General features: G+C 45.4%; 1 protein-coding gene across 1 annotated transcript in view; it reads left to right on the forward strand.

The window, feature by feature from the left end:
• The window catches only part of LOC119656705 (phospholipid-transporting ATPase ABCA1), a 159659-nt gene that overhangs the window by 95239 nt on the left and 36633 nt on the right, over positions 1-27787 (forward strand). Inside the window, exons 4-15 of the mRNA XM_038063215.1 lie at positions 6261-6403; positions 6476-6559; positions 8998-9138; positions 9203-9342; positions 14743-15728; positions 15793-15913; positions 15971-16161; positions 16227-16549; positions 16610-16793; positions 25424-25722; positions 25788-26178; positions 26243-26983. Coding sequence (XP_037919143.1) covers positions 6261-6403; positions 6476-6559; positions 8998-9138; positions 9203-9342; positions 14743-15728; positions 15793-15913; positions 15971-16161; positions 16227-16549; positions 16610-16793; positions 25424-25722; positions 25788-26178; positions 26243-26983 — 3744 coding nt within the window. The remainder of the gene's footprint in view (positions 1-6260; positions 6404-6475; positions 6560-8997; positions 9139-9202; positions 9343-14742; positions 15729-15792; positions 15914-15970; positions 16162-16226; positions 16550-16609; positions 16794-25423; positions 25723-25787; positions 26179-26242; positions 26984-27787) is intronic.

Genomic DNA, 27787 nt, shown 5'->3' on the forward strand with positions numbered 1-27787 from the left:
AGCACCTTTACAGATTCAATTTAAATGATGTAATTTTCCTATGCCGAAAACGCAGAGAACAAGCGGTGGACATACAGCTCTTAGGGATACTGAATTGGTGGACCTCGGCGGGATGTCTGGAGTTCCTTGTTAAGGCAGGCCTAGACCGGATACGGCTTGTTGCGGCCTTGATGATGAAGATGCAAATCCAGAGAACGTTTTCATCACCTGTTCAAAATTCGAAAATTTAAAAAGACTGAGCTGGTTTGAGGTGATCATACTACTTCCCATGTTTTTGTCAGCCACGTTGGTTGGCAAAACCATTAGAAAGATCACTTCAGAAGTGTCAGGGAATGGACTGGCTTTCACAATTTCACCAATGACAGACGAACTCCAAACTATCACTTCACTATTTAAAGCCCAGAAATCGATTGGTTAATAGGGATTGGAGTTCTTTTCTCATCTCGTTTGGAAGCAGGTTGAGCTCTTCTAGTTCGGATTCGCCATATTTTTCGATAACAGTATTGGCACGGGTAGAGTCAAAAGGTTTTCAAATAAAAATTTAGTGTATGGTTGGATCGTTTGCCATCGATTTTGATATCTGGACTAATCTAAACTAGTGCAGGTTAATTGACCAGCGAAGATGCCTCGCGCACAATTTTTGCACGATTAATGCAGCTCTATATCCATCACGGATGTCCTTATTTCTAGCCTAATCAAAACGTGTTGGGTCGTTGATCTACCGCAACATTAGCGTGAAGTGGTATTCATTGCTTTCAGTAGCCGACTAGCACTTGGAACCATTCCCCATTCGGACAAGTTGATCATACCCATGACAAGAACGAAGAGGAGCGGCGAGAATGCGTTTTCTCATTGAACACCGCTAGAATTGTGGAGCCATTTTCATGTAGCTGCCGCACCTCCAACTTTCCTCTTGGTATTAAGGTACTTCATCCAACACATAGGAATACGTTTAGGTGGTATACGGCCGAGCGTCTTTTTTAAATTCAGGAATGCAATGCAGAGAGGGCGATTCTTCTTAAGGGGTTTCTGGATAAGTAACCATATAACATTTAGTGTCAGTAGTTTTGTAGTTGTTAACAGACGCGCTCAAAAGTCTTTTTACTTCGGAACCGGTTTCTCTTCTGCGAATCCTAGTTGCGGACATTATTAGGTATGACATATCATAAAAGGCGATAGACGTTTTGAATGGTGCATATTGTAAATATATATAAATATATTGTAAATCTACTAAATGATGGCTCAACATGGTGTATACAACATAATACTAAATGGTACCATCTAGACGGGGATACACCATTGGTCTTCAGGTAAATAAGGAAGCTGTTGGTCACGTGCAACTTATAGACAGTTAACAACTCCCTGCTATAATTAAATCATTGAATCAAGGAAAACAATTTAAAGAAGCACAAACCAAACCGATAAAACCGAAAGCAAACCCCTCCTAGAGGTCTAGGTCTGATCTAGTCTTTCAAATTATTGAAAAAGGAAACCTGAAGAGATTGGTGACGATATAAATGTTATCTAAATACCGAAACGGAGTTCAGTAAAATTTTCAATTTACTTCGATTTTCCGTGGGCTTGATCTGAATGGATTTTCCACGATATCTTGCGTTTCCGCCGGCGTAGTATCGAAAATTTTGCTTTTTCTGAATCGGGGGCGCCTCCCCTTTCGATCGTGGAAATCCGACGATTTTCGATTTTTCATCAGTTTCTCGACCCGGGGTCCAGCAAAATTTTCAATTTACTTCGATTTTCCGTGGGCTTGATCTCAATGGATTTTTCACGATATCTCTTGCCTTTCCGCCGGCGTAGCATCGAACATTTTGCTTTTTCTGAATCGGGGGCGCATCCCCTTTCGATCGAGGTAGCTCCCATGGAAATCCGACGATTTTCGATTTTTCGCCATTTTCCCGACACGGGGTTCAGCAAAATTTTCAATTTTCTTCGATTTCCCGTGGGCTCGATCTCAATGGACTTTCCACGATATCTTGCGTTTCCGCCGGCGTAGCATCAACAATTTTGTATTTCCTGAATCGGGGGCGCATCCCCTTTCGATTGAGGTATCTCCCATGGAAATCCGACGATTTTCGATTTTTCGCCATTTTCCATGGGCTTGATCTCAATGGATTTTCCACAACATCGCATTTCCGCCGGCGTAGTATCAAAAATTTTGCATTTCCTGAATCAGGGGCGCCTCTCCTTTCGATCGAGGTATCTCCCATGGAAAACCGACGATTTTTGACTTTTCGCCATTTTCTCGACCCGGGGTTCAGCAAAATTTTCAATTTTCTTCGATTTCCCGTGGGTTCGATCTCAATGGACTTTCCACGATATCCTGCGTTTCCGCCGGCGTAGCATCAACAATTTTGCATTTCTTGAATCGGGGGCGCATCCCCTTTCGATTGAGGTATCTCCCACGGAAATTCGACGATTTTCGATTTTTCGTCATTTTCCCGACCCGGGGTTCAGCAAAATTTTCAATTTTCTTCGATTTCCCGTGGGCTTGATCTCAATGGATTTTCCACGATACCTTGCCCTGTCGCCGGCGTACCATCAAAATTTTTTTTTGAATGGGGGGGGGGGGGCGCCTCCCCTTTCGATCGAGGTATCTCCCATAGAAATCCGACGCAGGGAACCCCTGCCCATCCAGCTCGTTCACCGGTCGAGCTCTATCTTCTTTGCAACGAGTAGGACCCGAATGTAATGGGCAACACTGCTCCACCTGTCAGCGCACCTCAGCGTCTCCTCGAAAATGTTGTTTGGAGAGAGATTTCTTGTGTTTAAATAGAGCTGCTGATGGACTCCATCCCAACTTCCACAAAAAAAAAAAGTGTTCTGGGCGATCTCCATAACTTCATTGCAAAACACACAATCCAGAAATCGTGCCTTTCCAATCTTGTGCAGGTAAGACTGAAAACCTCCAAGCCCACTTAACAGCTGAGTGAGGAAATAGTTAATCTCACCATGCCAGCCACGCACCTAAGTTGCCAATGAGCCACGTAGTCCATCTGTCTCTAGTTTCATTTTGCCAAGAGAGTTGCCATTCGTCTAGGGTGCGTTGCCGTTCGGCACAACTAACCACCTCCCTTGCGCTTGTATATGGCTTCACGCTTCTTACCAAGAAAGGCAAGGGGAATCACCCCCGCGGGTTGGTTCAGAGACAGTGCGGTACGCAGATGCCACTAGTAAAGCTCCTCGTTTCTGTACTTGTGCAAGACGCTTACAATATCCTTTCTTGCCAAAAGCGGCAGCTTATATCTCTGCGCAGTAGAGTACAATACACTGCGTTGGACTCATCAGGGGACATTGCCGCCTGCTAGACGTAGAATCCCCAATATTTGTCATTAGTGTACTTAACGCCGAAACTCTGGCCGCAGCCTTGTTTACTGCTACCTGGTTTTACTAAAAAAAGGTCATCTTTGAAGAGTCAGCCAGAGGTACTTTATCGCTGGTTTTGACTCGATTATCGATTCGCCGAACGATATGTAACGCAGGGTCGGAATTCTCTTTTTAGTCAGGATGACTACTTCGGTTTTTTCCAGTGCAAGGTTGAAACCGGATGGATGACTACATCCGTTTACTTGTTGCTTTGCGCCCGTTCGACAGTGCTTCCAACAACGAGCGCCGCGACATAATCTTCATAACCGACCAGGCGCGACTCTTCTGGCATGTCGAGTTTAAGTAAACTATCATAGGTAGCGTTCCAGAGGTCCGGCCCTAGGATGGATCCCTGGGCTACCCTCGACGTCATCTCCATTCTCCTCTGACCCCCTAGTGTTTCATATAGTAGGGAGCGGTTCCTCAGATAGTCCCCCAATATCCATAAGAGATAGTTCGGCACGTGGAAGATATTTTCTATTGTGCTTAGAATGTCTTTTCATCTTATCAAAAGCGTTTCTGACGTCAAGCGTTACGAGACGCACCACCAGTCGAGTTCGGCGGCTATGTGCCTCCACTCAGCATCCATTGTGGATCTCCCTGCTCTAAACTCGAACTGACGGGGAGATAAGTCTCCGGTAGCGCGTATCGCTTCAACGAGTCTATTTCTGATGAGCATTTTTCCAGCAGTGTCAAGCATACAAAGTGGGGGATATGACAGGGCCGCTTTTGCTAATCAGCGTAAGACTCATCACCTTCCAACGAGCAGGGAAAATGCCCTCTTTCGGGCAAGCGTTAAATGCGCCGTGCAGCAGGTCTGGCAGGTGTTTGAATACCAGTTTGTATACGTCTGCTGGAATACCATCGGGTCTTGGCGCCTTTTTAATTTTCATACTGAGGACTGCCTGTTCTAATTCTTAGTGGACAGTCCTCGGGGCTCTCTCCGCTGACCTCATCATCCTGTACGAGGTGCGCAGGGAGTAGTGCCCGTACAATGCGGCCCATCTGCTCGGCCTTAAGTGAACAGGGTTTCCGCAGAGTCCCAATTTTTCGGATTACCAGTTTGTAACCGAGTTAGCACGGGTTCCCATTCACCTCATAGATTCTGCCAGCACCGAGCTTTGCTACTGTTTATTGCGCTGCGGAGTCTCCTTTTGGCTGATTTGTACTTCGTTATTATGGTACATGACTCTTCTTGGTCGCTTAGACGTTGTGTTAAGCGGCGGAGCCAGTGACACTCTTTCTAGAGCTCTGCAATTTCCGCCGTCTATCAATACAGGTTTACCACGTCTCGATGCCCTTCTGGGTATGGAAGCTCTGCAAGTCGAAGTTATCAGGTTCATAACAGTATTTACGACAGTATCAGATGAAGCACCACCACCACCAGGAGTATCCTCCAGTCCTGTTCTCGCCGCCATTACCAGAATTCGTTTCCCTCTGGAGTTTGTAGGAAGCATGCCCCATTCAAGTGTCGTGGCATTGAAGTCACCCCCGACCGGAATCCACCCATCAGTGCCTGAGATAGCGTCTCTCAAAGCATCAAGCCTCCATTGAAAGTCTGACATCGTCTCATTTGGCGTAAGACAGAAACGGAAAAATGTTATCCCTGAACACTGAATTCAGAAAAAGCCACCCCTCGGCCTTGGGTAAAAATCCTAAGGAGGGTGCGGGCCGGCACCCATATCGCAGCAGTACATGATATGCAATGGTGCCATGAAATTGGGTTCTTGTTTCGTATTGCTCGGCAACTTCCACCACAGCGAGTTTTTGGCGTCGGGATTTCCCAGAGGTGATATCAATCCGGACACTGGTTACCTCCGGACATTCGCGTTTGATGGCCTCTTTTACCTCGTTCTTTTCTGTGAGGCATTTAGGTCTCGGATTTCTAGAGAACACGAGGGTTCCAGGCTGGCAACCAAAACTTTCTCTCCCAGAAGCCTCTCCACTGCTCACAGAACGTAACTTTATTTCTTGTCTTCGGGCCTGGTTCGACTAGGATTCCATAACCATTCGATCGGGTTTGATTTTGTAAAAGGCTGGCGGTCTAGTCCTCCCTCGTCTCTCCACCTTTTCTTCTGGTGCGCCGTGCTTCGTGTTACCTTTAATTTTAAACAGAGGCCTTTCTGATGATGCAGCTTGTTGTTGCCTCTTGTCCCTCTTCGCTGTTTTCTTTTCACTCCTGGAGAGCACCTGAGTGAAGTCTCCTTCAGATGGCCCTTCCTCTTTTCGTGTTTTCTTCAGTTCGCTCGGCGCTCGTAGTGTTCTCATCGGCAGACGCGGTTGCTTCGCGCGGATTTTCTCTTACTCTTCATTCTTATTGTTCATTGATAAAGGCTTCAGGTGGGAAGCGTCAGGATCCGTAAAATGCTATATGGTGCGAAAAGAAAGAAATAGGAATAGTTGTATAATTTTCAAGGTGACAAAGGAAGAACTGAATGGAATCCAGTGGGTAACTCATAGTAGTGAAACTAGCAAACACTCCATACGAGTACCTTACGTTCAGTTTCCTCAAAGGAGAGTGTGAGGAGGACCCCTGCCGCTTAATGGATTACTACTTTCAGAAAATGAGGAAATATCTAATAATGGTTGAAATCTCGTGTTAGATTCACAGCTTCGCCTATTAAAAATCATTTTATCAATCTACTCATATCAAGCGAGATACCTGTAGTTAGTAAGAAGATATTAAAGTATTATTTCTAGTGTCACTGTAGGAAAGCATCCAAGTTCCATAATTTTAATTGTTGAGAACACAAGTTGAATAATATATTATAAATAGCACCCAGTGCGAAATTACTAATAATTATTACATTTGGTCTTGAAATCACGTTTTCCATTAGTTTCAAATCCAATTATAGTAATGTATGATATCTTTTTTCCAGACTAAAGCCCGTTCTAAACATTGTTCAGACGTTTTTAAATGAAGATGCTCTCTACAAAACCATCATTGAACTGCCGGAAAAAGCGAACTTTGTAAGTTCTGCGCTTGCTCTTGTATCTAATTCAAAATTCAGCTATCTGGAAAGTGAGTTTGGATTGTAAATTCTTTAAAACTCTGGAGAATAGTGACAATCTTTTTTTTGACTTTATCCTACAGAAAATATCAACAACCTCGTCGGCAGACTTCCAGAGGTCGAAAAAATGCTCGGATCAACTTTTGATATCAAACAGTTATTTGCAGGTTGGTTATAATCTGGAAAGTATCTAATTTGGAAATAAATACATCAAATGTGATAAAAGTTTTCCCATGAAGTGCCAGTTATTTCACCTCAGGTTTAATACTGTTTTTTGTTACATTTGGATTTTAATGTACTTTTCGGATTATACTCTTAGTGGTTGCTATGTGTTTATATTTATATAAATTATAAATCTAAAAAAGTATTAGACGAAGACGACTTTGCGATTTCGTACCAGGACAGAGGCAAATCGTCAGACGCTGCCTATGCTCTGCCTTGGGAGCAGCGTAACCGAAGTGGGATGAGGAGTAAATGCCGTTGTAGAAGATTACTCTACCGCCGGGGTCGAAAAGGAGGTTACGGGACTGGAGAGATAGGACGACTTGAGGGTACAGATGAGTTCGTAGAAGATTCTCTTCGACGATCTCGATCTTCATGGCCTGGGAGATAAGTGGATTTGGGTGGGATATGGATTTTTCTAGGAATTTGAGGACATGACGGGCTAGGACGGCGTCAATTCGGGGTGTTTGAGAGGAGTCGTAGAGGATCTGGTTTGAGATGTATTTGGAGCGGTCTTCGTTCTTGAAGATATTGGTACAGTGGCGGAGGATTCTGCGCTCTTTGCAGCGGATTCGTTCGATTTGGTGGGGGAAGCGTCGGACCAGAAGATGAAGCCGAAAACGAGGAGGGGACGGATAAGCTGTTTGTAGCAAAACAGCTTGACTTTCTGAGGTATTAGGCTACCGTATTTTAGGATTGGGTAGAGGGATTTGAAGGTACCTATTGCACGGTTCAGTGCCTTCGTGATATGTGGGACGTGGGATAGGCGGGAATTGATTGTCACCCCAAGGTAGGTGACTTCTTTGACGGTTGGGATGGTGTCGTTGTGGATCTTCAGGGATAGGGTTGAAATGTCGTTCCTCATTTTCGGTGTCATCCTCGCGGTACCACGGAATACGATGGTTTCGCATTTTTGTGGGTTTAGGGACAGTTTCCAGCGGGTGAAATACCGGTAGAGCTCGTCCAAATAGGAATTCAGGCGGGCTTCACCGGCAGGGATGTTTCTGGTGGAGGTGTAGAGGATGAGATCATCCGCGTATTGCCATATGGAGTCGAAAGCTTTCTTTATGTCGAGGAGACAGGCTATGGTCGGCGCGTTCCGGTTGAGGCCGAGGAGGACGTCCGATTTGAGCATGAGTAGTACATGCTTGACTGAGTGTTTGGGGCGGTTGGCGAATTGGAATCGATGATGAGTTTGATGGTCCGCTCGAAAATTTTTGGCGAAGGATGAGAGGATTGAGATAGGCTTGTAGCTATCGGGATTTAGTAGATTTTGTTTTTTTTTTGGGAACAGGGACAATTCGAGCACTCTTCCAATCTATTGGGAAGTGGGTGTTGATAAGGCAGTGGTCGATGATGGAGGACATAATGGGGGCAATACTTGGGGCGCGTTTCTTAAGGACGATGGAGGGGATTTTGTCAAGTCCAACCGATTTCTTGTTTTTGGAGGCGGCCGCCCTGACGGAGTCTGGGCTGACAAAGTGAATGGGAAGGATATTCTCTCGCTGACTTGGGTCGGCGAGGGCATGGGTGAAGGGATTTTGTGCGGGTTGGGGAATGAGGTAGGAAGGGTGGTTAGGAGTTGGGAGATCTTTCCGTTTACCTCGTTATCGAAACTTGGTTCACGGAAGTGGAGGGTGCAGTGGTGAGCTTGAAGGAAGTGGTCAGCGAGGACTTTCACTTTTTCTGTGGGTAGGATGTTTTGGGGAAGGATCGCGTTTTGTTGGACTGATTTGCCCAAACGCGGGCAGGTCTTCCTGAGTTCCCTGTATGTACCAGGGTTCAGTTCAGTGTTTGAGAGGCGGTTGTGGAGATATTGGGAATATAGGGTGAGGATTCTTTCGCGGATGGACTTGTCCAGCTCGCGGATTTCGGTGAGGAGGTGAGAGGATTGGGGAGAGTATCTATTCCTAAATAATCTGCGCCTGAGGGTCTTTTTGTATTGGATGTCGGCTAGGATATCGTCGTGAAGGGTGATTAGGTTGCGGTAATTTAAGGGACGGGAAGGGATCAATTCGTCGCATACTTGCTGAACTGCTTCGGCGGTCGATGGACTCATTAGGAACTGTATGGTTGGATAGGAGTAGGAGAGGTTGAAGTTTGATTTTGAGGGCCAGGTTGATATGTTTCCAGTTTGCACGCTGGAAGTCGGGACCGAAGTGGCTCGCAGATGTTAAATGCTCCTTTATATAATTCGCAGAACACGACATGAATTATATTATATTGAGCATAAATTCGCCCATAGTTTGGGCGAGATCGGAAAATCCTTGAACAACATAAATCTAAATATTATTTCTAGATTTAATTGAATTGTTATAGATTAGTTGTTAACAAAATCTTTTTTGTCCCCATTACCAAACAAAATATTTTGATCTCATTTTAGATAGTCGAATGTTTTCACAATCTGGGAATATTATCTGTGGCAAGCCGTTCCCTCGAAGCGACAATATTCGATTCGTCAACAACATTCTGTTTTCCGAGGATTTCAATGGCGCCAACCCCGATGAATTGAATGCTATGCCAAGTATTGAAGGAATTCTCATACAAAGCATTCTCTGATTTTTCTAAATAGATATATTGCTTTTCAGCACCTTATTGTAAGCAGTTGTATCTTGATGTGAACAATAACAATTTCGGAAAGATGACATGGAGCCAGATAATGCCTATTATCCAGGGAAAAATTATTTATGGACCTGATACAGACGATGTTAGGGAGATTATGCAATATGTAAGTATTTTATTACTAAAAATTTATTGGATATTTTTTTAAATATCAACAGTCAAAATTGGTAGTAAATTTTAAAATGGGGTTCAATGTAGCTGCTTTGTTACATTGAACCCACCTTCCTCCCAATGAATACAGTAGGAAATATTTAAAAATTTGAAGGTGTTCCCGCTGTAACATTGCAGGCGTTTTTTGTTTTATTTAGTACTGATATAATGGCCCTAGGATGGACCCCTGTGCTACTCCATGGGCATCCTTCTCCGGCCCTCTAGCGACTCATAGAGCAGGGAGCGATCTTTCAGATAATCCCTCAATATCTGGAAGAGATAGCTTGCCACGAGGAATGAGTTTTCTAATCTGCCTAGCATATCTGTCCATCTTACCGAATTGGTGTCAGAACATCAAGCGTCATAAGGTGGACTGTGTGCCTCGGCTCGATGAACCGCATTCACGACCTCCATAACAGTATCCACCGTGGATCTTCCAGTTCTGAACCCGAACTGCCTTGGAGATCAGTCCCCGGCAGCGCGGAACGTTTCATCGAGTCTACGCCTGATAAGCTTTTCGGATCCTCTTTCACCTCTTTCACCCGCCAGTCGCGAGCTTTGCTTTTATTTATCACACTCCGGGACTCCTTTTTGCTGATTTATACACCCGAGACGTACCAACTGCCTTCATCCAGATCGAGCAGGCGCTGATTGGCACGAGATCTTGGGCTGCACATCAATGAAGGCAAGACAAAATATATGGTAGCAACGTCAGCACCGAAGACGAATCAACCGACAACATCAAACCGCACTGGTCAAACAGGACGAATAAGGATAGGAGAATACAACTTTGAGACCGTTGATAATTTCTCCCATCTAGGGTCGAAAATCACAACCGATAAAAGCTACGATGATGAAATCCACGCACGGTTGTTGTCATTCAACAGAGCCTATTTCAGCTTACAAAAACTGTTCCGCTCGAAACGTCTCACCATAGGGGTAGCGGACAGGGCTGCAGCTGGAGTCGCGGCCGTGAGTCGGCTATTGGCGAATGTCGGGGGCCCTATATCAACTAGGAGACGTCTCTTCATGGGAGCAACGCAGTCCGTTCTTCTCTATGGTGCGGAGGCATGGGCTGATGGCCTTGACAAAGAGCTGTATCGTAAACGCCTCGCTCAAGTGCAGAGGCGGGGAGCTTTGCGAGTGTCGTCTGCTTATGGCATCGTCTCCGAACCGGCTGTGATGGTGATTGCGGGAGTGATCCCCGTTGCCCTCCTTGCCAAGGAGAGAGAAGTGGTTGTGATTGTATGTTCTGCAATGGAGTGGCGGATGACGCTGAACACACCTTTTTCTCTTTGCGAGAGGTGGGACGGCCTTCGCCAGCAGCTTTATGCAGACACAGGGCAGCTCTCTCCAGACATTGTCAGAGAGATGCTGAAAAGCGCTGGCAGCTGGAATCGTATTGCGCATTATGTTCGGGCTCTTCTTATTGCGAAGAAGATTGAACTCGACCGGGGGAGGGATCGGACGGTAAGAGGTTCCTAGAACTAACAACAATTCCCCTCCCGTTGGTGACAGGAATTCCCTAACTTGAATGCTCCCAAAGCCGGGAGAGCGGGAGGGCTAATGTAATGTGTCAAACGGTTCCAGGCTAGTTCTCTGACGGCAAGGAGGTTTTTAGTTGGTAGTCTGCCAGCGTGCTGTTGCGGGAGTCCAACACTCTGTGCGTAAACGCATTCACCTACCCTACTCCCAAAACAAACAAAAAAAAAAACCATAGGGTCAAAGCTCTTACTGTACAAGACTATGATCTTGCCAGTCCTCATGTATTCCTCGGAAACTTGGGTTCTTAGCAAGAAAAATTGCGAACTCTTGGCCGCGTTCGAGGGAAGAATCCTCCGAAGAATTTTTGGCCCCCTACATGAGGATGGACGATTCCGTAGCCTACACAATGACGAAATCTATGAGCGATACTATGACGGTCAAGTTGTGGATAAAATCCGGCTCAATAGGTTACGGTGGGCGGGTCACTTAATCCGTATGGATGAGGATGATCCTGCCCGGAAAGTCTATAAGGGCAATATTTATTGTAGAAAAAGAAGACTGCCTAAGATGGAGCGGTGATGTAGACCAGGACGCCAGACAGCTTTTAGGGATATCGAATTGGTGGACCTCGCTGCAAAACCGGGATGTGTGGAGTTCCTTATTAAGGCAGGCCTAGACCGGGTACTGGTTGTTGCGCCGTTGATGATGATGATACACTGCCTTTATGGCGCATTCCTCCTTGCGGGCGTGTTAACGTTGTTCCAAATGACGGAGCTTATGGCACTCCCTCCGTAGGTGGACAATTTCTGCCGTCCACCCGTGCATAGAAGGCTTGCTACGGCATGGACGCCTCACACGCTGCAGTTATCAAGTACATCACTGACAGTGTCAGCGCAATGCTACCGCCCTTCGAAGTACCCACCAGCGCGACTCAATCTGTTCTAAGAGTTTCGATGAACATCCTAATATTCACCCTCATTACATTCCCCACGCAGGAGGACCGCCGGGTTGGTGCATGCCGACAAGCAGCGTCAACCAATTCGTGCGCGATGTATTGGTGATCACTTGCCGAGAAGTCTTCTAGGACTCGCCACCCGTCTACCGATTGCGTCAGAGATTCCGATGCAAAAGTAATGTCGGGTACGCTTCCTTTTCAGCCTGAGCGCCGAAATGTTGGCGTGGATCCGGTATTTAAAACTACGAGCTCGGTTCTCGCCGCTATTTCCAGGATTCGTTTCCCTATGGAGTCTGACTGAGGCGTGTCCCATTCAACTGCCCTAATATTAAAATTACCGTCTACCAGGATTCGTCCTCCATGCCCGAAGCGACGTCCTGCAAAGCATCAAGCCGGCCCCGAAAGTCAGCCATCGTCTGATTCAGGTAAACGTTAAAAAACGTTATCCCTAAATACCGAATCGCTCAGCCTTGGGCAAGAACATGAAGTTGAACATCGTCCCGAATCCAGATGGCAGTGGTAGTAGATAAGTAGCAATAGATAAGATGCCACTAAGTCGGGTCAATGTTCCAGTATTGCTCCCTGATTAGCACTAGATCAGCCTTTATCCCCGCGGCGAATTGCGCGAGCAGCTCGTGAGCGGTTACACTTCAGTGCATATTAATTTGTATGGTGGGGATCATGCTAACCGCGCCCTAGCCGTTCTTAATTTCGCCCTAAAGAGTAGACACCGTCCTAAACCCGCAGTGTGTGTGACGCTTTCACCAAACGAGGGAGCGCAGAGAACGCAACTTTCGTTTTCGTTGCAGTTTTTCACTTAGTGACCTACTTGACTGCATCTGCGGCATATTGTTCTCCTGTCGGGTCCCTTACAAGTTGCTGACGTGTGTTCATAATCCATACACCTGTAGCACTTGGCAGTGATTATTCACAATCGTACCCTGGATACTACCCATCCCATTTTGATTTTCCCGGTGCTAAGGAGCTTCTTCGCATATTACTCAGGACTTTCACCACAGCGAGTTTTTGGCCTCGAGAATTTACATTGGGGCATTCGTTACCTCTGGACATTTACGCTTTACGGCCTCTCCCACTTCGGCCTTTTTTTGTGAGGCAGTCAAGATCTCCAACTTCTAGAGAGCACATGGGCCTTAGGCTAGAAACAAAACCCTCCTCCCATAGTAACCCCTTGACCGCTTCGCAGAACGTACTCTTGCTAGTCATCTTCGGGCCTAGTTCAACGAGGGCTCCACCACCCTTCGTTTTCCGAATGAAAGAGCGGTGAATTTTACTAAAGGCTTCCGCAAACGTCATCATTTTTCCGCTTTTCCCCAGTTCGCTTTGCAGTGGTCTATTTACGATTGGTTTGGCGCTTGTAGTGTCCTCAGCGGGAAGTGCGACTCTTTCTGCTTTCCACCCGTCTTCCGCTGCTGTAGAAGGAGATGCGGTCCAGCTCCTCCGGCTCTATCAGCCCGTTTTTGACGCCTTCGCTGACCGCATACGCTTCACCATTGCGGCGCCTTTCCACTTCGGCTCTAGTTAGGACGGTCGACTGGACTTCCACTTGGTTCGTGTCCGAATCCACCTGCTCAGGACTAACGATTCTTACGTAGCTTTTCCCGGAACAGGGTCACTATAGGATATTTGAGTTGCTGTCCTGGTACCGTCAGTCGCGCCACTTGGTAAGGCTTCTTCTTTATTTTGGCGCCCGGTATCACATCGCGTATTTCAGCACTCACTGCCTTTTTCGCTGGTCGCTGCGGTGAGCGTCGCATTTTTTTGTTGCGCCCAAAACGCAGTCAGCTCTTCCTCTTTCCCTGATATTTTGTCGATTTTTCTGTGTTATTATCATTATTCTCCACGGAAGTTTCGCCAGTGCATCGTGGACGAGGTAGCGGTCCCCTTGGGGACAAAGCCCCTACCCAGTTTCGTGATTCTTGGCTCACGCTTAGCTGATTCCGGACAGATCAGGACTCGCTCGGGCAACGCGATCTATTAACACCGGTTTAATGCACGCTATCCGGTCAGAGTCCTGAAGGGGTTGGCTCACGTCACAACTACCACCTTGGCAGAGCTCCCATCACCCCATTGAGCCCATCGTTCCGGAGAATCCCAATTTGTCCCAACTTGTCCCGGTCATTCGCGGTTTGCTTTTCATCGAGAAGCTATTACCTAGAACGCAGGTATACTGTCAGCTAGGGGTCAGAACTACTTACTCGGACATATCATCGATAAAGTGACCTGGTGATGAACAGGAAAAAGCGTCTGCACGATTTCTGCCGTCTCCACTGCATCCATGGAAAAAAATGATTGACGAACACCTAGCTTTTCGGGGCTTTTTGCCTGTTGAGTTTGTGGCATATTTTTCGCCCTCTTGTATTCTGGGAATCTAAGGGTTTCCTCATCTTGACCTCTGTGTGATCTGTGTATAGGAGTCTCCTTTCGGGCGTGGATGCATTGCAAGCTGCGGTATTAAGGCTCAGTGTTGAGGTCACTAACGATTCAATGCCATTTTTTCTATCCACGTATGAGTCTTGAGGCTCATTCACCCCTCTTGATAGTTTCGGCATATTTGCCAAGGTCAATTTTGCCGAAAGTCAGAGCATTGGGTTTCAGCGTTGGTCACTTCAAAGGAAATGTGCTGGTGATCAGTGACCGTGAAATCTTCCAGTACCCGCCACCGTTGCATCGCTGAGATTAAGGATTCGCGAATTCTTGAATTAAAAAAACGTACATACCCAAATAGAGGCTGCTAAGTTATCCCTACATACTGCGAAATGCTCAACTCTCTTTTCTTAAAAAAACAGCTCCTGAATCCTTTCAGTCAGTAACTGTTTTGTGTAATTGTTCCATATTATCAAAAGCTATTTGGATAGTACAAAAAAGGGAATTACAATACTTTTATATTTTCACCAGGCCAATCAAACTTTCACCGAAATGGATAAGCTACTAAACTTCACAAGGGCCTTGCACACGATGATGGTGAAACTCAGAACTGATGAACACTTTAAAGGACAATTTTTCCGTCTAATCGATTTGGTGAAGTCTCCTTTTGTCCAACAAGCAATTGGCGGTTCAGTGGATATCAAAATGGTGGAGGACATCGCAACCCGTATTGCTACCGACGAAACAATCAACGATGTTATCCGCGTCGTATATAACATCCTTGAATGCTTCTCCATCGATCGTTTCGTCCCTGTAGAATCAGAAGAAGCGCTGGAGAAAAAGGCCTTTGAGCTTTACCAGAAAAAGCTGTTTTACGCTGCCGTTTACTTCAATACGACTTCCGATAAAGATATTGTCTATAAATTCCGGATGGATATTGACAATACTCCCATTACAGCAGAGACTCGAAACAGATTCTGGTTCCCAGGTCCTGAATCCAACTTCGAACTGGAGATGCGGTATCACCGAGGATTCGTTCAAATGAAACATGCTATCGATGTTGGAATCATTAAGGCTAAGAAAAAGGCCCAGCTCCTCAGTGAGCCTGAAATTGAAGAAGGTGCTAGTACAAAAGGGGATGATAATTGGTTTTTCGGAAATGACGAAACTGATGACGATTTCAATTTCGATGATGACGATGTGGGAGAGAACACCACAACTCCAAGTTCTGACACATCTATGGAGTCAGGGGTCACAACTGTCTCCGAACATGAAACGAATAATGAGACCTCAGCGAATGATAAATCTAACCTTCATTTGGCTGAAGTTACTGAGGGGACAATAGACCCAAGCGGAAACGAGAAGAAAGAAAGAAGGAAGCGTCAATTAGGAGCAGGAGGATTCTTTGATCTACTGCTTGGAATCGACTCTAAGAAATCTGTCCCTGATAAATTTGATGTAGATGATGTCGTTGTTCATACAAAGCAATTTCCATATCCTGAATACACTAGAGATGAGTACGTCGGGGTCCCAATTATTTAGATTATTCCCATAAAATGATCCTTTTTGATTTCTTTGCAGTTTCAAGAAGGGGTTGTATTTGGCCCAATCGGTGCAAATGGCATTTTTCATTGCCCTCATCGTGCAAATTGCGACTTGCATACGATACCGGATTTGGATGAGGGAGAGTCATAACAATATGGTTCGTCCTGTAAATAAACCTCGCAGAATATTGTGTTGATTTGCTCCTTTCTTCCAGCTGATGCGAACAATGGGTCTAAAGGAATCATCCGAAATCATAACATGGCTCCTCACAACATTTATCGAGATGGCGATTGTATTCGTTCTTTGCTGCTTCATCCTTTACACCGGGAAAATAATGCAATATACGAGCTTAGCATTTTTATTCCTTTTCTTGGTCCTTTTTGGGTTATGTGTAATATCATTTTGGTATGACAAGAACTTTCATCATCCATATCAGTCCCATTTTATCAGTTTTGAAAATATCTTTTCAGCTACATGTGCTCAACATTCTTCAGCTCAGCAAGCATTGGATCAGTATCTTCAGCAATTCTCTTCTTGATATCCTTCATGCCGTACATTATAATTATCTCACTTGGTGCAACCCTGTCAGGACTTTTGAGGTTCATCACAAATCTTTCATTTTCCACGGCATTTTGTTACGCTTGGAATGTGATAATGCGATTAGAGCTTCAAGGAAAAGGGATGTCCCTAAATGGAAGTGCGGATAGCGAATTCCGATATGCTGTATCCATGATGTTCCTTGATTTTGTACTATATGCGGCCATTGGATATATTGTTGAAAGGATAAAGGATGGTAAGTAAAAAACCGTACAGAAGATGGTAACCGTATTCCATGAGTATCTTTTCTTTGCAGATGAATTTAAATTCCACGCTGTACCCAGAGATGATCTTGACATAAACGTTGGTTGCGTATTAGAAAATGTTTCCAAAGTGTACCCTCCCACGAAGGTAGCAGTGAGCAATGTTTCAGTGGTTTTCCCTAAGGACAATGTAACCTGTCTATTGGGACGAAATGGAGCAGGAAAAAGTACGATAATGTAAGATGACTATTGTGTAAATATTCAATTTTTAACTGCCTCAACTCATACACATTTGCTGTCCCCTTTTTTTTGAGAAAACTTAAAGGTACTTTATAGGGATTGGTTTATGCTTGGACACGGAAACGATTCCTTTTTATTGTTGAGGTTTTCGAAAACGGCGGCTGTCTTGACAAGTTAGTTCTGAAAGTATTGAAATTTAGGAAACGTCTCCCGTGGCGAGCGCACTAGCCCTGAAGGATCTAGTGATGTCTCGGTTTCAATTAGTAAATTATTGGGGATCCTTGAGTTCCTCGTACACAAATTGTGCGGTATTAGCAACCAATTCTCTACGATGGACTGCTTAGAGCCCAAACAATACCATAAATAGGACTCTTGCCTTAGACAGAGTGTTAAGGAGGGGGGGGGGGACAACTCCAAGGATTGAGGCCTTTTGTTGAGCCCATTGTACTATCTCCTAAAATCGCAACCCGTTTGCGCCATTCGCAGGCTTTCACGAAAGTTAGCACAGCTCGCAGAGGCAGAGAGTACGCAGATTTCCCCAAGTACCAGTGCTTGAGGTCTGATGAAACCGGCAGCTGCATATGAAGTGCAGGGCTGTCTCGTCCTCTTCCTCACATTGGCTATATATAGCCCACAACCTCCAGCACACTACATATAGACAACCACCCACATTTTTTCCGTGTGATATTTTAAGGAATGGTGTCAGCAGGATTTCCATGCCTTGCTTTATTAGGGATAGGGAATGCCGCTCTAGTGACTCGGGTTCAAATGTCTCATTTCACCTTTTAGAGCAAACTTGACAATGGATTGCTGGAAGCTAAATGCGGGCTTTGTCCCCAACATTGTGGTTTCAAACCGATGCTTTGGCGAGTCAGTCAGGTCTCATTACCTGCTATGTTCTTGTACCCTGGCACCCATTTCAAGAAGCACCTTCCAAGTTTCAGCGGCAACTGTTGGCAACTGCATACCTGGCTTGGTATGCTCGTATTCCGATTGCCGGAACAGATTCGAATGGTGCAAGTCCGCCATTTTTATCGCAGGACGTTCTTCTCCGCCTGGAATATCGTCGTCATTTTTATGAAAGGTTCCAGGCCAGTTCCATAATTAAGTTTTCCAAAAAAACACCCCTGAGTCGGATCCATCCATCATCGGCGAAAATTATTATGTCTGTAATCCCAAAAATCTTGTATTCATGTGTGGACCATGTTTCTCTTTTTATAATCACCAGAACACAGACATAATATGCCTTCTCAAAGACTAAACTTGAAAGGCAATCTGATCAGTAGGCATCAGTGCCTCCTGATGTTTGCAAAGGGATTTCCAGATATATACGTGACCCTATGTGACCGTATGATTGGTTGCCCTTCCTACCGCCGATTAGCGTCGAGTGCGGTGGATAGGATAGCACTCATTACTGCAGTAATACTTAGCAAATTGAGCCTTTGAATGTAGCCTCCTGCTGTTCGCGAAATTCAGCCTCGGTAACCAGACGATGCATGCATATATCAAAAGGAACTTTATTATGGAGCTTAAAGTCGAAATGTACTGCTTAATACATACTTCACTGGTTATACCAGATGGATTTCCAGTCCATGAGAAGATGGGTAACGTTTAAGGGCTCGCCAAACAGAAAGCGGATTGCCCGCGCGGAGAGGGCGGACTGTCCATCGCGAATTCTGTAGTATGAAATATTGCATTATCCTAGTCAAACAGCAAGTGGTTTACCGGCGGACCAATCTTGTCCGCGGTGGATTGCCGACACGTTGTGAAAAATTAAAGAGTTCGCGAAGTTCTTCTTCATGGGACATTATCGTGGAAACAAAATTTGCAGCAGTGGACATTGAATAACTTGTTGCATAAAACTAGTCCGCTGTAAACAGTCCGCCACGGACTGCGGGAAGGACAGTTCGCGCGGTCAGTCCGTTTTCTGTTTGGCGAGCCTTTTAGATGCCTTCATTACTTCCTGAATAATCCAGCTTTTCTAGCGTTCATAGTGAGTTCGTTACGGAGACACCAACTGTGGTCTATCTGTATTCACGCGTTCACCTACTGTGCCTGTTATTACTTCTTCTTCTTTTTCATCAGCCTTTGTCCCGTTCACAAGCGGGGTCGGCTCGTCGTGATCGGCTTCGCCATTTGGCTCTATCGAATGCCTGATCTGGGTGCGATCTCGAGGCTTTCAAATCCCCATCCAGCGTATCAAGCCACAGTTGTTTAGGTCTGCCTTTTGGTCGTTTACCATCGACTTCGATGTTCAGACCAATCTTGGCAAGTGAATTCTCGTTTGCACGAATTGCGTGACCATCCCATCGAAGACGCCTCTCTCGTAACTTTTCCACGATCGGTGCAACTCCATAACGATCGCGGATATCCTCATTTCGGATGTGATCTAAACGTGTGACGCCACTAGTCCAACGTAGCATCTTCGTCTCCATTACCGCAAGACGCCGTTCATTGACTTTTATAGTCGGCCAACACTCAGAACCATAGAGAGCGACTGGACGGACGACATTGCGGTAAATTTTAGATTTGAGACGTTCGTTGATACGTCGATCACAAAGGACACCAGTTGTGGAACGCCACTTCATCCAGGTTGCGTTAATGCGTGAAGAAATTTCATAACGCAGCTCTCCATTGGCTGATAGCGTTGACCCGAGGTATTTAAATCGGTCAGTTCTGGGCAGATCACTGCCGCTGACAGTGATTGTGCCTGTTTCATGGGGATCGGTCATCAAAAATTCAGTTTTGTTTAAATTCAATCTGAGACCGTGTTGCATGAGGCGATCATTCCATTTTTGAACAAGTTGCTCGAGATCATTTTTGCTATCAGATGCTAGGAAAACATCATCTGCATAAAGCAGTGTGTAGGACGCTCGACGTTGGATATCCCGTGTGACGGTGTCCATAACAAGAACAAAGAGGAGTAGTGAGAGGGCGCTTCCTTGATGAACACCAACAGAGACACGAAGCGGTTTTGATACACCCGCCATACTTCGAACTTTACTTTTCGGATCGTGGTAGAGCAATTGAACCCAGCGCACGAGTTCTTCTGGCACGAAGTGTTGTCGTAGAGTATACCAGATGAGTTCGTGTGGTACACGGTCAAACGCTTTCTCTAGATCCAGAAAGGCAATGTAAAGAGGGCGATGCTTCTCACGGTGTTTCTCCATGAGTAACGGCGCAGCGTGTATTGCGTCAGTAGTTCCGCAGTTTTTGACAAATCCGGCTTGATTCACGGTTATTTCAACGATTTCGCGAATACGGTTGTGAAGAATGCGTTCAAAAATCTTCATGGTATGGGAAAGTAACCGGATTGGACGGTAATTTGAACATTCTGCTGGGCTACCTTTCTTTTTCCATATTGGAACAGTGGTACTTTCTTGCCAGTCAGATGGTGTTCTTCCTTCCTGAATAACCCGGTTAAAGAATTCACTGAGCCACAATGTTGGGTCCCAGCTCTTCGCACTGTTATTACGGCTATATATATATATAGTTGCCGAGCATCCCTTTGTGGAGTATAGCGGGGCAACCACACCTACGTGCCATCGTTTGCAGTTACCTGAAATGCGCTTCAGTTCACCCCACGATTTCCCCCACTTCTTCTCTACTGTGATGGCCTTGGGACGACCGACCCGTCATCCATCTTGGAAGAGTGAATTTCACTGCATGGTGTAGCAAGCAAAGCAGCTGTCGCCCCTCCTTAATGTGTGACCTATCCACTGCTACTTTCGCTTTCCGGTGACATTGCGTACGAGTGTCAAGCATGTACTACGACCAATTTCGTCGTTTAAGTTGGTATCAGGCCAGTGTACTCCGTTGATACGGCGCAGACTGTACTGATCGATGCCTTCGATGATCTGCCCGTTAATGCAGATAGGGAGAGTGATCCGTTAGATTAGGAACCTTGATTTTGTTGAAGTTGATCTTCAGCCTAACTCTAAGTGTATCTTTTTACAAACCCAGGACTTTAGGCCAAGGTCCATGACTCGGTGAGTGTGCAAGCAGATGACGTGAGCATAGTCGAGGTGTTTGAAGATATTCCTCCATATCCTCCAGTAAGGTTGCATGAAGAACGTCACTTATAAAATAGAGCAGAAATAATGTCGGTAACAGGTGTAACCTTGACGGACTCCACATTGGACCTTAATATTCTCCGAGATTTTAGCACGGTGCGGCACGTGACATTTTGCGGCTTGATATTTCGCTTTGAAAATAACGATTAGTTCCTTTGGAAAGCTCCTCCTGCAGATAGCACTCCAACTCGAAAACTTCAAAATCCTCCGAGGTTTTACCTTGATGCAGCATCTGACATTCTGCGTTATCATATGTCGCTAATAATAGCTATTAGTTTCTCCGAAATGTCCCTCCTGCCTAGGGCACACCAGATACACACCTTACTCACGCTATCGGAAGCTTTATCGAAATCGGCGAGAAGCAAGTTCAGCGACGATTTCAACTCCGCGCACTGTTCCAAAATGATCCGTAGGATGTTGATGTGGTCAATGCAGGAAGATCCAAAGCGGAAACCAGCCTGCTCTCTGTCAATCAGACTTTGGAAATGTTCTTTAATGCATTCTAGAATTATTTTAGCTATTATCGTTGCAATGGCATAGAGCACGCAGATATGGTTCCAATTGACACACTCAAACGGACGCTTCCTTTGTCATTGCGCACACTGCGTTGAACTTCTCTGGATTTGGCTTGGTATCAGAAATGGAGCTCATCACGCACGCTATGACTCACAGCGGTCAATAGATCCTTCCACATTTTCCGTTCATCGATCCGCTTCCATGATTCCGTGGTCAGCCAATTCGTATCGCATGATCGACGATCTGCGTATAACCCGAGAAAAGGATATTTTTGATGGCGGGTCATTCAGTGTATGTGTAGTCCGAACAGCAAGGTAAGTTTGTCACTGTCGGGCGACAGCTGGATCTTACAAGCGGTCGATGATGAACTTGGAGGTTCCAAGCTCTCTAACCCTACAGTAAGTGACGGCTACTATACGCAAGCAAACGTAACAATAAAAATAATCGTTGGCGCACCAGTCAGGATCAGGGCCTTGAAGTGTGTTAGAGCACGTCATTCAAGACCGTAACCGTACGCTACATTAAATGGTGATCCTTTTTGAGGCCAATGTCAGCTTCTATCTTGCTGTGCACATTCAGGAAACAACTCCTGCTGGTCGCAAAAAAAAGCAATCTGATTGCGCGCACGATGCTGGTTAGATGAAACCCAACTGATCATATGGCAGGCCCTATGCTGGAATATGCGCCACCAGTTACGATACGGTAGAAGCTGAAGGAATCAACAAACCTCCCACCATTATCATTGCGGTTGCCACGACCGTATTTCCCCGATCACAAGTTCGAGCAAAGTGAGCAGATCACTCATCACGATCACTATTTTACCTTTAGGACGCCTCTCCATGTTATTGATTGAAGCAAGCATCCTTCTCCACGATTGCGATGCTCCGTGCTCTGAACCGGAATCTCCCAGGTTAGGAGAGCGCGCTTTATGGTAGACGTTAGAAACATCGAAACACCGGTCGCATTTGCTACCACTTGGTTTTCCAGAGTACAAAAGCACGTTAGTATGGCAAAAGAGAAAGGTGTACTCTCCAGAGCCCTACCATCTTAATTTGCTTAGGTCCTGGATGTCCAGCTTATATCGTTTGAAATCGCGCTCGAGTTGAAGAAAACCAGCATTTTAAGGACCCTCGCTGCCGTTGCCGAGGAGCGTGAGCACATTTGCAGAAACCAATCTATTTGGAATGATCGCCTCATGCAACACGGTCTGAGATTGAATTTAAACAAAACTAAATTTTTGATGACCGATCCCCATGAAACAGGCACAATCACTGTCAGTGGCAGTGATCTGCCCAGAACTGAGCGATTTAAATACCTCGGATCAACGCTATCAGCCAATGGAGAACTGCGTTATGAAATTGCTTCACGCATTAACGCAGCCTGGATGAAGTGGCGTTCCACAACTGGTGTTCTTTGAGATCCACGTATCAACGAACGTCTCAAATCTAAAATTTACCGTAATGTCGTCCGTGCAGTCGCTCTCTATGGTTCTGAGTGTTGGCCGACTATAAAAGACAATGAACGGCGTCTTGCGGTAATGGAGACGAAGATGGTACGTTGGACTAGTGGCGTCACACGTTTAGATCACATCCGAAATGAGGATATCCGTGATTGTTATGGGGTTGCACCGATCGTGGAAAAGTTGCGAGAGGCGTCTTCGATGGGATGGTCCCGCAATTCGTGCCAACGAGAATTCACTTGCCAAGATTGGTCTGAACATCGAAGTCGATGGTAAACGACCAAAAAGCAGACCTAAACAACTGTGGCTCGATACGCTGGATGGGGATTTGAAAGCCTCGAGATTGCACGCAGATCAGGCATTTGATAGAGCCAAATGGCGAAGCCGATCACGACGAGCCGACCCCGCTTGTGAACGGGACAAAGGCTGAAGAAAAAGAAGAAGAATCTATTTCTATAGTCAAAGGTCATCGGGGTGAGATCAGTGCCTATTCTAGGTGTTGTTGACGTTTCGGTAACAGTAAAGTTCCAAAATTGATAGCCAAATATCTAACCCTTTTAGTCGTGGTTGTATCCATATCGCGGGCAAAGTTCCTTGTGGGCTCAACCGTAGATTACAACAACTGTACAACTTGGGCGCCGTATCATTTAGTTACGACAGAGATGTTAGATAGGCCTCACATCCACTGTTTTGAATGCTGAGCCTGCACTTAGTATGAGCCAGTACCGCTCTTATGGCGGGGCTCTGATTGTGGTCTTCAAATCGACCCGTATTTGAAGAAGACTTGGATTATGCCAACATCGCAGCTACACACTTTTGCTCCATTTGCATGCATAAGCGACATAGCAAAATCAGCGACGAAAGCATTGATGCTCATTACAAAATATCTCCAAAAATTGAATCCGACATTCGTTAGGTTTCCAGGCAGTAAACCTGTGGAAAGTATTGTACTCCGGTTCCTATTGTCGTTTTTGGTGTGTTGAATAGAGATACTTCTGTCGTGCACGTAATTTCTCGTGTTTTTCCAACTAGGTTCATTCTGTCTGGAGAGATGAATTTCTATCCGAGATCATTATCACGAAAGCTTGTACTTTTTTTTCTCGTAACCCTTTTTCCAAACTCGAAATTGGTGACGTTTCCGCCAAAACTATTACCTTTTACGGTACTACTCCTTTAGGCACGCCTCGAAGGTGTTGGCTAATCTTCACAGCTACTTTCAAAGCATGTTTGGGGATGCCATCCCAACCTGAAGCCTTGTTGTCACCCATCCTACCACATATTTCCCGCAGATCCTCCACAGTTACTGCAGGTATCACCCCTCATTTAGTTGGACACTCGTTTACCTTCCCCTAATTTCGTGTTGAGAGAACAGAATGGTAACAATCTGTTTCAGAAGGCGTGGACAGGTCATCTGGGGTGATCTCCGCAGTCTTTTTATTACCCCCCTGAAGGCCTCACCCCAAGGGTTTATCTCGGCATAGTCGCACAGCTGTTTAAAGCAGTTCTTCTTCCTCGTTCGAATGGCTTCTTTTAGGCGGCCACACGGTTGCCTCTGTGCCTCTCCTCGACCGTTGCCGCCGAGCTTTTCCCTGAGCCTCTGACAAAGCCTCCTTGACCAGAAACACACGGCTCGAATATATTTTTTTTTTAGGATTGCAGGGTCCAAAACCGCATCCACTTGATATCGGAGCAGACCAAATAGAGAGCAACTTACTACCCCTTTGGTAGCACCTAAACTTTAAAACTATTAGACATAGATGGCTTTACGGTTTCTTACCAGGGCAGAGGCAAATCTTCAAATGCTGCCTCACATCTGCCCTGGGAGCGGCATGATCGAAGCGGCTCGCAGATGTTAAGTGCTCCTTTATATAATTCGCAGAACACGACATGACTGAGGCTTATATTGAGCGTAAATACGCCCATACTATGGGTCAAAGCTTGGCCAGAGCTGAACATATTTTTTTAGGGATTGCGGGGTCGTCCATTTGATGTTGGACTGAAACATGCAACTCGCTCACTATAAGTCCCCTTCTTCACTGGAACCGTAGGTTTTCCTACCTTTTCGATATGTGAGCGTCCTGGTGTTGTGCCTTGTGGGAATTTGTGTTCAAAACCGGGATAAAGTGCTAGTCAGGAGTTTGTCTAAACTGATCCTGCACTGCCAAATTAATGATGCCACAACTTAGAACGTACTTGTGTTATTATCGGTACGAAATAACCTGTACTATTAGTATGAGATCCGCTTCACCTGTCACGCTGGTGTGTCATTAATTTCACAGAATTCACTCCTAAATGTCCATGACCTAGGGTAACCTAAGAGGCTCATGCCAACGAGATTACTTATCGCGTGACTGTCATTGCTTTTCTTCCGTTTTCTCGATGTTTTACTCGAGCTTAATTGAAGGTGGTAAGACGTCAAATCCTACGGGGTGAGTTGGCCGTCCTACTAAGGGTGCAGAGGCGACAGGCCCTTAAAGGGCCAATTTTTCATTCATAACTTTGATCAGACTCATTTTTTGTCATCCGAAACTAACTCAAAATATTGTCTTTATGAAGGATATTGCTTTATATTTTTACAGAAAAATGTTAACCGGTCAAATCACCCCCACCTCCGGACATTTGGCATTATCACAATCCCTATGTGATGGCCTCAAAATGGACCAGATTGGTTTATGCTCCCAGGACAATGTTCTCATCCCTCAACTCACGGCCAAAGAACATCTAGAAATGTACGCTCGGATTAAATTGAAGGGAGGATTTGAACTGGAAGTAGCCAGGACCATGAAGAGCCTGAACTTCGGAAAATATGAGAACTATGAGGCTTATAAATTGTCAGGTGGATACCAACGCCGATTATGTGTGGCGATTGCATTTATTGGTATGTAGCCCAATGAAGTGTTAAAGGAAGAGTGGAAGATCAATTTCAGTTCCCAATTTTTTCAGGATCACCTAATCTAGTTATCCTAGATGAGCCTTGCAGTGGTGTAGATACTAAAGCTCGGAGACAAGTCTGGGAGCTTGTCGAATCCTTACGAAAAGGTCGTGCGGTCGTGTTGGCCACTCACTATTTAGATGAAGCGGAGTATTTGGGTGACTCAGTGTTGATAATGAATCAGGGACGAGTCATTGCTCAACATAGCCCCGAGAGCATGAAGAAACTTTTCACCGAATGGTTTGACTTAACCATTGCCTTCGAAGATGAGCCAAACGTCGTTGAAATTGTTCAATCTGCTTTGCTTCAATATATCGACAACCCGACAATAACACAAAATCCCGAAACGAAAATTTTCGAAGTGAAAGTACCTTACACCAGTTCTAATGGAGAACTGAATAGGTAAATATCTTATTCGGAAAATGTTTACAACAAATTAAATATTGGACGCTTCCTTTTTTTACAGATGCGCTGAACTAATAGAACACTTAGAAAACCTCCGACACAAAGGAAAAATACGAGATTTGGCAATCTCCAGCAATAATCTCGAAGATGTCTTCAACTCGTTGAACAAAGAGAACGAGCACATGAATGGGGACATTGACGGCGATACCAAATATGAAAAGATAGACCTAAGCAAAAACGATCTAACTCTAAGAAGTCACCTACCTCAGTCGGAAGTGGCGCGGCACCTACTATGGAAGCGCCTGCAACACTTCCGCCGTAATTATAGGCTCCTAGCTTGTATCCTACTATTGCCAGCTATTTTCGAGATAATTGCAATGGGATTCCTTCAAATACGCCCTGGAGGCGATCATGACAACATCATAAGTTTGTCAAGGACCCTATATAATGGTACTCAAGATTTTCTGAGCTACGAGAATAGCAGTCAGTTTGCCTTGAGAACATATAATGAGCTGAAGAGTGATTGCGAAAAGTGCGAGTATTTTAATACCTCCCGGAAGGCATACACTTGGCTGCTGGAGACGTATGAGGACTACCATATGAAACGATATGGAGGATTATCGTTCAATGATTCGCAGAATATGGTCTGGTATAACAACAAAGGATACCATTCAATGATGGCCTGGTTGAATGATCTCAACTCGCATATGCTGAGAGCGGAAATGAATGACTCTGGTTACAGTATAAGGACTTTGAATCATCCTCTTAAACTCGGAAGGGAGGAGTTGAGTCAGTCGTCTATGTGAGTATCAAGTATTTATTTGGATTTTAAATAGATTAAGTAAATTGAATGAGCTCCGCCATTAGAGATGTGACAGATATTGTTTTTCTACCCGAGCTACCGTATCAGGTTCTGGACTGTGCTGACCTGATAAAAAAAACAAACAACAAACTCCTAAGAACATGATTATTATGGGAAGATCAAAGAGACAGAGTTTCCCCAGCTTAAATCTTCAGAGCCAGCCCGTAGCATTTATGAAGGAAAGCAGTTCTCCCGTGCAAGCCGTCGTAATCTTGTATGCATTTGCATCCGATTCTCCTTGACATGACACAGATGGTGAGCCTTCGCCATCTGAGATCCGCAGCTACCCATCGGCCCGTTCATTCCTCTCTATGTCCCTAGGATCGGTAACCCAGGGAAGGGTAACCTTGAGCGTGTCGCCCAGATTGTTCAGCGTATTCTGCACTGCCCCACCAGCTTAGAGGATGTCACCGCTGTGTACAAGGTCTTAATTGCCGCTTGGCTATCGGTCAGAATGGGTATGTTACACTTGGGGCTCAGATCATGCCCTAGTTATCAAGACGCGTCCAGTATCACTAGTAATTCTGCTTGGGATACACCTGCAGGGGAGACCGTACAACTCGGATTTCACTATTTGTGTCCGAACTTTGGCACCGACTTCGCAGATCATCCTTGATCCATTGGTGAAGAATATCTTGCAAAACGTCGCCTGTGTTCCACTTTGCCCTGGTTGGAAGGGTGAAGTTCGGCTTGCATGTGGCGGAGTTCGTAAGGAATGCCCAGAAATTGTGAAACACCTCGTCT

The sequence above is a fragment of the Hermetia illucens genome, chromosome 5 (genome assembly GCF_905115235.1).
Source record: "Hermetia illucens chromosome 5, iHerIll2.2.curated.20191125, whole genome shotgun sequence".
Classification (NCBI taxonomy): Eukaryota; Metazoa; Arthropoda; class Insecta; order Diptera; family Stratiomyidae; genus Hermetia; species Hermetia illucens.